The 10,412-nt window shown below is 44.9% G+C and overlaps 1 protein-coding gene across 2 annotated transcripts in view; it reads right to left on the bottom strand.

Annotated features, from left to right (window-relative positions):
* Positions 1-4,215: 4,215 nt before the first annotated feature.
* Positions 4,216-10,412, bottom strand: part of FCHSD2 (FCH and double SH3 domains 2) — a 112,507-nt gene continuing 106,310 nt past the window's right edge. For both annotated transcript variants that reach the window (XM_032679074.1, XM_032679075.1), the window contains 4 exons: positions 9,680-9,900; positions 7,683-7,812; positions 7,393-7,475; positions 4,216-5,736 (listed from right to left, as the gene is read on the bottom strand). In XM_032679074.1, the coding sequence (XP_032534965.1) occupies positions 5,653-5,736; positions 7,393-7,475; positions 7,683-7,812; positions 9,680-9,900 (518 nt within the window). In that variant the 3' untranslated portion in view covers positions 4,216-5,652. The remainder of the gene's footprint in view (positions 5,737-7,392; positions 7,476-7,682; positions 7,813-9,679; positions 9,901-10,412) is intronic.

The following is a 10,412-nucleotide window of genomic DNA, read 5'->3' as shown; positions in this document are numbered from 1 at the left end:
AGGAGAATACTCCAGGGATATTCGCACGGTGACAGGATTTTGGGTGCAATGATGCAAGTGCCTTCTGTAAAGCCCATTTAATCCCTGGGAAGGGGCAGGTCCTGTGGGAGACAAAGCCTGATCCCCAGAGCTGGATGGAGCACTGGGCCCCGTTCCTGCTCCGTGGCCCCTTTGGATACTGGCTGTGAAATCCAGGAGACAGCAAAGGGGGTTTAAACAAAGCAGTGGAAGCACCACAGCTTGACATTCTCCAGACAGGCCAATGGGCTGGAAAACTCACTGCAGCAGGAAAACCTGGAACGGGAAAAGGAAGAGGAATGGGATTGGGCTGCCAATGGACTTGGCAGACCCCACGTGCCTCATTCCCTGGTGCTGTGGGCTGGATTTGGGATTTGAAAGCCCCCATGAGCCATTCCCAACGTGCAGAGCTGCCATTTGTTGTTTGTTGCTATTGGCATGTTATTTCTTCTATTTAGCACGTGTTTTATTCCAAAGTGTTTCTGGGAACAGGAACAAGGCCATGGCTCAGTGTTGCTTTTCCAGGGACCCTTAAGGAGGTTCAGACTGAAGCCTCAATCCTGGAATCCCATTTTGGAGTCTCTGTGGCGACCTCAGCCTAAGGTGCAGTTCAACACAGAGGCTGTGTGTGTCATAGAATCATTTGGGTTGGAAAAGCCATCCCCCAGCACTGCCAAGGCCACCACTAACCCCTGTCCCCAAGTGCCGCATCCACAGGGTTGTTAAACCCCTCCAAGGATGGGGACTGGGCAGCTTCTTCCAATGTCTGACCACCCCTTCCACGAAGAATTTTTCCCCAGTATCCAACCTACACCTCACCTGGGGCAACCTGAGGATTCCCCCTGTCCTGGGGATTCTCTTCCACCATTCCCTAAATTTTCAGCCCGGAGAAGGCTCAGTGGGGGTCTCATCAATCCTTGGGGGATTATCCAAGAGGCAGCACTCCCCTGTGCCAGGAGCTGAGAAGATGCACTTGCACGTGGGCAGCCCCATCTCCCCCTCCCCTCCACACTGGGGATGTTCCTCCCATGTCACACACGTGTTACTCCCGTGTCCACCTCTGGAAAACAATTCCAGGCATTTTCCTGCCTGCTCCGTTCCGGCCCCCCTCTCACTGCAGTGCTTTCATCCCTTGGATGGAATGACCTGCAATGCAGAGGCTGCACTGATCCTTCTGCCAGATCTGGAATCCTCAATCCCCCTGGGGACTGCCTGGAGTAGGAAACCACTTGGCACAGCAAGCACGTCGGCATTTCCCTGCCTGCATTTTTATTGTCTCCTTCGCTGCATCCCTGACTCCTGTTAAGTTTTCTCTCCTTTTATCCCTTTCTCCAGCCTCTCCCTGTGCCTTGAACTCTCAATATCCCTGAGCTTGGAGAGAGCTGACCAGGTGTAGGACAGAAGGGAGCAGCACATTCACTCCCATCGCTCCCAGCAATCTTTTGTGGGGCAACGGAGCTGCAAATGGGAAAAATACAGGGAGACAGAACTCTTCCCACAGCAGCAGCATCTCCCCTCCTTCCTGGGAGGCTCAGGGGAAGGAAAGACTGACTGAGGTGGATTTCCTGCTGCTCCTGCCCCTGTCATGCTGAGATTTGCAGGTTATTAATTTCAGGGAGCTTGCTGGAAAAGCAGGCAGGGAAAAAGTGTCAGCTGTGGAACAGTCAGGCTTGCAAGGAGCAAAAGATCCTTTATTTAGAGAAGAGGTTGGGGGTTTGCTTTTCCTTTTTAATTACTATTACCAGTGAGAGAACCTTGTGCTATATGGGAAAGAGAACCCCAAAAAAACCCCATCACAGTTTGCAGTAAAGGGACATTATGATATTTACCCCCATCCCTTCTGCCCAATCCCAGTCCCATTATCCTTTCAAAAAATCACATAATCCCAGACTGCTTTGGCTTGGAAGGGACCTTAAAATCATCCAGTCCCACCCCCTGCCATGGGCAGGGACACCTTCCACTAGCCCAGGTTGCTCCAACCTGGCCTTGGACACTTCCAGGGATCCAGGGGCAGCCACAGCTTCTCTGGGTAACCTGGGCCAGGGCCTCCCCACCCTCCCAGCCAGGAATTCCTTCTCAATATCCCTTCTATATCTACATTTAAAGCCAAAATCTGGGAACCAGAGCCATGAGAGAAACCTCCAGCTCTAACAGGTCGTGCTGCCAACTTCCAGGGATCAGCATTTCAGCCTAAGTTCCCCAGATTCCTCCTCTTTAACTATCCCAAGCAGAAAACAGAACCTTTGGAGCGTTTGGTTTCCCTCAGCACCTCTTTTTGCCTCTAAGTGGTCACTCTGTGCTGCCCAAACCGTGTCCAACTTCCAGGGAAACAGCAGCAATGGGAGCTGGAGCTGGGAAAACACTTCAGGGGAAAAGAGGTTTTCAGGGAGAACAGGTTAATGGCAGGAATGTTGTGATCACAGAATTATCTGTTTTGGGACAGCACAGCTTTTGGGGAAGGGGAAGGAGAAAAAGCAGAGGCCTGTTAAAAATGGAGGAAAGGAAAAGTTGCTCTGCTGGTGGATTTGAGGAGTAACATCATTCCTAAGGATGGTGAAAAGAAGCCCAAGCTGAGAGATTCAGGAAGAAAAGGAGGGATGCCATGAGCAAGAAGCTGAAAGGAAAGGACAGAGTGGTCAAAGCAGCAAGGCAGGACAAGAATTTGTGAAGGAGCATCATGAATGCACATAGAAAGCAGCAGACGATGGGAATTCTCAAAGAAAGAGGCTGCAGGAGCTCAGGGGAAAAAAAATGAAAGCTTGTGTGAAGAGTAGAAGATTAAATATCCAACCCCATCCTGCAGGAATGTCTGGCTGGGCTCAGTCAGGGAAAAGAGTCTTGGCTCCAAAACCAGGGCGGGAATCAGCACGTGGAGCTCACAGCAATATTGGGAAATCAGGATCAGCCCAGCAGGGAGCTGCTCACCACAGGTGGCTTCCAAGGAAGGAAAATCCCCCACAAAAGGGATCCTAATCCACAGAGTGATCCTAAAGCTGTAGAGGCTTGGGATGCACTGGGAATACTCCCGGCACAATTAGGCAAATCAAGGCCATTAAGGGACAATCACACTGAAGGGCTGTTATCAATCACTCTCCCTGCTTTCTTTACCCAATTACCCTAATTGCATCAAGGCTATTAAGCAATTATTTTGATAACAGCAGCTTTGTTCTGGCTCTTCGTTTCTGGCACCGTTTTGTTCCTCTTAGATTCCACCTTAAAACCAGGTTTAACGCTCACTTTAAGCAGGTGCACAATTGTTTTCCTCAGCAGAAAACTCAAATCTCGGGGTAAAAACCCAAACCACAAAAAGCTCACTTCAGAAAACATCGAGTTTTATCCCCAGCCCTCAGGTTCTCCCTCAATCCCACCCAAGAAAACGTCGATTTTTATCCCCATCCTTCAGGTTGTCCCTCAATCCCCCCCAAAATCTCCACAGCACCCTGGGTTTAGTTCCACTTTTTTATTATTCAACTTTTTATACATAATAAATACAAACTTTTTACAGCCAATATAAAGAAAGCAATTGATGCTTTCAGTGTACTGACACTGTACACGATGCGACGGCCGATACATGCCCTGTATGAAGAAATTATAGGTAAAAAGGAGGCATCTTTTTGCATCTTTTTACAGCTTTTCTTCCTTTTTTTTTTTTACTTTTTTTTTTTGTAGCTTTTTTCACTTTTGTATTTTAAATAAAATTAGCAGCTCTTACAGAAAATATTTTAAAATACAACTAAAGAGACTTTTAAATAAAACTTTCTGAATTTTTTTTCCCAAAGTCCGGGTATGAAGGACACAGAAAAAACTGGCCGAAGGAATTAAAAATGAAGGTTTATGGCAACACTTGGTTTTCTTCTGCATTGTGAAGATCTCAAAATATTTGCAGTTAAATCTTCTTTTTTAAAAACTTTTCTTTTTTAAACTTAAGAATAAGTTTGATAAACACATAAAAAGACCTCAAACAGATCAACAGGACAAGAGGTGCAAAAGAAAGGAAAAAATATGGAAAAAAAGACTTCATTGGACAGTCCTTGATTTCAGAACTGATCCATGAGTTGTTGTCTTCAAACAGCCCCACTCTTGGTTAAGGATCCCACTGGGAAAGGAGACTGGAAAGCACAGATGTCTTGGAGACCCAGCTTGGGTTGGGATTTACAGGTATGTGCAAAGTTTATGAAAGAATCTCCTAAGATGAGAGTTGTTTTTTGTGTTGTTTTTTTTTTTTTTTTTTTGTAAATGCAGCCTCAAAAAATAGCCCTTGTTAGTAAACTAAAGGTAGAAAACTCACTGGCTTTGAACAAAAACCCAATGAAGACACAAGAGAACCCACAGAAACAGCTCAAAACCCAACCTGGGGATGCCTCTGATCCTCCCTCTGATGGAGATTGCTGACAATAATTCAGCCAGGACCCCAAAAAAACCTGTTCTCAGCCAGTTTTTCCCTCTCCACCTCCGACCTCAGAACCCTTTTCTTCAAAAGCACAGCGAAACCAAAGCTCCCTTTTTCAGAGCTCTCCAGCAGGAAATTTGCAATTCTTCTCCTCTCTGCTTCTCTCCTGAGAGGGACTGGAGAGCAGATCTTGGGCACCAAGGTGGTGTGAAGGCATCACAGGGAGCTCCAGGCTCCCTGGCTTTGGCTGGTTGATGGGATTCACTGGGAAAATGCTACAGGACCGTCCAATGCAACAGCTAAATGCATGTAAATACTCTTAAAATGGAACCTCTAACTCAAGCCAGGTGGTTGGATGACAAAGATACCTGCTAACGTTGGATAATTAAGCACACAGCAATAACTGGGGTAGGAATGACCCAAACACTTTAAAAAAAACCCAACAAACCCAAATCCCCAAAATCTGCTAAGAAAACAAAAAATAAAGCAGCTCGATTTGCAGATCTAGACAAAACCTCACTTACTTTTCTGGTTTATGCTACGGAACAAGATGTTGCTACTGATTCAGCACCTCCAGAGTAGATCCTCTGGGACTAAAAAGTCCTGTGTAAATAGGAATCCAAGGAGCAGAAGGGTCCAGCTGATGATTCCTGACGAGGGGAACAAACCCCCCCCGTGGTCTTTTGCTCCTCCAGGAGCTTCTTTTCCTATTTCTTCCTTTCTGCAGGGGGGTGAAAGAGGAGCCAGCCTCTCCTTTCGACTGATTTTCCCGTTCCCTTTTTTTCATTCCACGGGATCTGATTTAACACCTGATCGGACAATCCAATGCTACTGGAAGGATCCACAATGTTCAGCACATTCCTATGGCAACAGTAATATACTGTACTAATGCACGGGAGCAAAGGGTGCTATGACTAAGCTGCAGGAAGGAGGCTCATTCCTCAGTCTCCTCGGGAAAAAAACGGAGCATCTTCAGCCAGGAGGAAAAGCCTGCTCCGAGGCAAATCCTCTGCTGGGCTTGCTTTGTGCTAAGAGAGGCCAAAACCCATGGAGAGAAACCAAAAAACAAACAAAAAAAGGCACAAAAATCTTCACGGCCGCGGGAAGGGATCCGCCAAAATCCAACCCTCCCGGTGTCCCGCTCTATTCCAAAGTCTTCTTCATGCAAAGGTGCCTAAAAATGGGAGAGGGACCAAATGCTGGGTTTGGTCTTGATTGTAGCCCTCCTGCTCAGCCCCCCCCGGTCACACCAGGGTGATCTCCACGTCCTCGATCTTCTCCGGGGGCCGGCGGTGGTGCTGGGTGGGGGGTGGAGGAGCTGCTCGCACCTGGAACGGCCAAAATCACCTGTGACCGCCACGGAAAGGGCAAATCCTGGCAGAAAACCAGCAAATCCCAGCAGAAAACCAGCAAATCCCAGCTCTGGCACAGACTAAACGCCACCTTTGGGCTCGTCCCTCAAGCTGACGTGAACAGACAGGGAGGAGGAACCAGCTGGATTCAGCTCCAGCGTCCCCAGGGAAGCCACCACAGCTGATTTTCCCCTGCCCATTCTTCCTGCACCCATGGATAACCCAGGGTGGGAAACTGGAAAACACCTTGGAATTTACACCAAATGCTGAATCTGACAGTGCTTTTTCCTGGAATTTCTGTGGGGTGGGAACTGCCTGAACGCTCTGTTGCCTCTAAGGGACTTACATTTCATCCATCACTGAGCTCGAGACACATCCCTGAAATCTGGGGTTATTCTCACACTCTGCCACTTCCATCGAGTTCTTTTTGCTCACCTTTAGTGCTACCAGGGTTTTCAGGACATGATTTCGGAATACAGAGTGACTTGCTATGGAAAATAATGAACTATGGGGCAATTCCATCCCAAACTGCCCAGTACTGGATATCCTGGATATCTTTAACAGAAATCCTTTGGATCAAGGCATGACACTGCAGTGGTATCTCGAAAAGACAATACATTGCAAGGAATCCATGAGGAAAATATAAATCTACAAAGGCTGGATCAGTGAGTTTTACAAGGAAATCAATGTGAAATCAATATTTAAGCCCTGAATGATGCAGTGCTGCCCCTGCCTCCTGTGGGTCCATGGCCAAGGCTAATTCACTGCAATATTCATTGGAATATTCAGAACATATTCTTGGAATACCCAAAAATGCTCTTTTTTTTTCTGCAACCTCATTCACTGAAAAGGCCAGGAAAAGACAAACGTTCTGATTTGGTTCAGGACTTTGAAACCCTCCAAGTAAATCCCAGGAATGGATTTTGCCATGTTCTAAGTGATTAAATTCTTCCTTTCCTTCTCTGGCAAAATTACTTTTTCCTAAGCAGCAAAGACAACACAAAATATATTGATCTGATCATCGAGAATTCTGAATCCAAATCCCTCAAATCAAAGGGGTTGGAAATAAATACAACTCTAAATCCAAGTAATGCCAGGACAGTGCAGCAAACTGCTGGAAAGCAGGAATTGTACCAAACATAAGACTAAACTCCTCTGGCATTTATTCCTCACCTCTTTTTCCAGCTCCGCTGAGGGGTTTTTATATGTGGCAGGACCAGAAATCGCCTCCCAGTGCCCCAAGTTTATCAAGTAACACCTATTTTATATCAAGTAACACCTATATTTTATTTTATTTTATATCATTACGGCTGGAATTCCCTCCCCGGTGAGAATTCCTGATTCCAAGCCTCACATGGATGCAGAGCTGGGACACGGGAGGGTAGGATAAGGAAGGACAGGCCTGGATGAGCCTCAAGGGCATCTCTGAACACAACGACAGAGGGAACAGACCTTTCCTTGTTCTCATCCAGGACACTGCTGGTTTACAGGGAATCACTGGATTTGCAGGACACAGGGAGCCAATCCCCAGGTGCTGTCCCACCCCCCTGGATTTGGATGTTCCCACCCCAATTCCTACTCTGTAATGCCAATAAACCCCCCCCCCCCCGCCGGGATTGGGGTTTCACTCACAGGTCGCAGTTTTCCGTAGGAAGTTTCGGTGGGAATCCGCGGCGGTTGGGAGAATCCCGGGCACTCGGATCCAAAGTTGTTTTCTGAGGGAATAAAACCAACCCCTCATCATAAAGAGGCTCCTCAGCCTGGCTGAATTAACTCCATTAAGCTCCTAAGCCCTTGGAAGGGCTGATTTTGCGACTTCACGTGGCAAAAATGCTCCTTTTTTCCCCCCTCCACCGAAACAGGAACATCCCAAATGAAGCTCTGGCTGAAGTGGTTGTTTTTCCATCCCCCAAAATTCTTACCATTAGTTGATGGAGACCTTGGGAAGAACTGGGAGCCTCTTTTATCCGGGCTGGGATAGGGACTGGTGGGAGGTTGGTCGTACAACGGGAGCGGTGGGAGGACATTGTTGGGCTTCGGAGTTGGAGAAACCTGTGGGGGAAAAACATCCAAGGGGCTGCAAAAACCCTTCCCCTGGGAATTTCTTAGGCACATCCCAGTTTCCTGAGCCATCGCCGTGCCAACAGCTTCCCTCCAGAGAAAACATGTGGGAAGGAAAGCCAAGATATTGAACAGTGACCCAGTTTTTTTTAAATCACAGGTTGCCACCCAGCAGGAATTTCCAGCCTCTCCCAGGTAATTATGAGGGATTTTTGAAGGTTATTGGAAATAAAAATGTTGTGTGGCCACAGATCCACAAGAAAGTGTTGGGATCATGGGCTTTATCCCCTCTCAGCTGCACGAATTTAATTTAAATATTCCTTTTCACAGTATCAAAGTAAAGAATAAAAACACTGGAAGAATAGGGAACAAGGAAGTCCAGTTTCTACCACCACAATTCCATGTGGGAATGTGTGTCATTTTCTAATAGAAGGATTACAGAACTCCACTGAAATGGGACGTTTTGGCAAAATTTCATGTATTCCAATACTTGGGAGGATCCTGTCCCTCAAAGCTGATAGGACACAGAAGAAATTTAAGTATAAACCCAAAAAACTGGGGCTGAAAGAGCCTGGAGTTCTCTTTTTGTGCCAGGCTGTGTTTGACATCTCAGGCTCTGCCAGAAATCAAGGACTGGGAATTTCCTCCTCTGATTCCCTTCCTTTCTATCCAAATATTTCCCTTCAGTCACAAATCTGCTCTATTTCCCAAAATACATCCCTTGAGAAATATTAGACTGGGGAAGAAACTCAAATATAAGCACTCAGGGCTTGGGGTTTGGTTCTTAAATTGGTTCAGACTTTTTTTCTCAAATTCCTTCTGATCTTTTTTTTTCTTAAATTCCTTCTAATTCTTGTTTTCTTAAATTGCTTAATTTTTTTTTCTTAAACTAGTTCTGTGGGTTTTTTCCTTCAAATGGTTTTGTGGGGTTTTTTCTCAAATTGGTTCTGATTTTTTTTCCTAAATTGGTTCTTTTTTTCTCAAATTCCTTCTGATCTTTTTTTTCTTAAATTGCTTCTAATTCTTGTTTTCTTAAATTGCTGGATATTTTTTCCTTAAAGTGATTCTGATTTTTTTTTCTTACACTGCTTGATTTTTTTTCTCTTAACTTGCTTCTGATTTTTTTCTCTTAAATCACTCCTGATTTCTTTCCTCTTAAATTGCTGCTTAATTTTTTTTCCTCAAATTGGTTCTGGATTTTTTTTCTTAAATTGCCTCTCATTGTTTTTCTTAAATTGGTTCTGATTTTTTTTCTCTAAATTGGTTCTTTTTTTTTCTTTCTCAAAGTGGTTTTGATTGTTTTTCTTAAATTGGTTCTGATTTTTTTTTCTTAACCTGGTTCTTTTTTTCCTCAAATTGCTTCTATTTTTTTTCTTAAATTGCCTCTCATTGTTTTCCTTAAATTGGTTCTGATTTTTTTTCTCTAAATTGGTACTGTTTTTTTTTTTTCTTAAATTGGTTTTGACTGCTTTTCTTAAACTGATTTTGATTTTTTTTCTCTAAACTGGTTCTGGTTTTTTTTTTCCTCAAAGTGGTTTTGATTGTTTTTCTTAAATTGGTTCTGATTTTTTTTCTTAACCTGGGTTTTTTTTTCCTCAAATTGCTTCTGATTTTTTTCCTAAAATTGCTTCTATTTTTTTTCTTAAATTGCTTCTGATTTTTTCTTAAATTGCTTGATTTTTTTCCTAAAATTGCTTCTATTTTTTTTCTTAAGTTGCTTCTGATTTTTTTTCCTAAAATTGCCTCTATTTTTTTTCTTAAATCAGTTGATTTTTCCTCTTAAACCGATTCCCATTTTTTTTCCCGAAGAACTGGCAGATCTTTCCAACCTTTCCAACTCCCCCAACCAACAACCCACCTGAATATCCCCAATCCAGGGGGTCTCCCCATTTTCCGAGGCCGTCAGTTCCTCCACCAGCACTGACGGGAACACCCCGACTCTGCCGTTGAATTCCCCTTCCCAAAATCCATCGTCATCCTGGTTTTCCTTGTTCAGGATGCGGATAATGGCTCCCTCTGGGAAGGACAGCTCGTCATCCGTCTGCCCCTCGTAGTCATAAAGTGCTTTTACAAAACAGACTGAAGGTGGAAAGAGGGGGAAAAAAAAACCCAAACAGCGTAATTGGAATAAGCCATGAAAAAAACAGGAATTAAACACAGATTTTTAGAGCTGGAATTGAAGGTTTGGAAGTGCTTTTCCAGCCTGAAAGATTCTGTTGTTGCTGAGACAAATTATTTTGCGTTTCTTTAGTTTTAATTGGCGTTAAACTCAATCTGGGAGGTGAATTATGGAGATTTGACACGAGGGAATTCCTGAGCTGTGCTCACATCCAGATCAGGTCCTGACAGGAGGTTGTGGCCAGGTGGGATCAGCCTTTTCTCCCAGGAAATCACTGACAGGACGAGAGGAAAGGGCCTCAAACTGCCCCGGGGGGAGTTTCAGGTCGGACATCAGGGAAAATGAATTCCCTGCCCATTGGAATGGGCTGACCTGGGAAGTGAGGGCTGGGGTGTCACCATCCCTGGAAGTGTTCAAAACATGAGAAATGCCATATAGTTTTGTGGGAATTGTGGGATTTGGTCACAGGTTG

The sequence above is a fragment of the Chiroxiphia lanceolata genome, chromosome 2, assembly GCF_009829145.1.
Source record: "Chiroxiphia lanceolata isolate bChiLan1 chromosome 2, bChiLan1.pri, whole genome shotgun sequence".
Classification (NCBI taxonomy): domain Eukaryota; kingdom Metazoa; phylum Chordata; class Aves; order Passeriformes; family Pipridae; genus Chiroxiphia; species Chiroxiphia lanceolata.
Note: the sequence above shows the minus strand (reverse complement) of the source record. Positions and strands in the feature narration are given on the sequence as shown.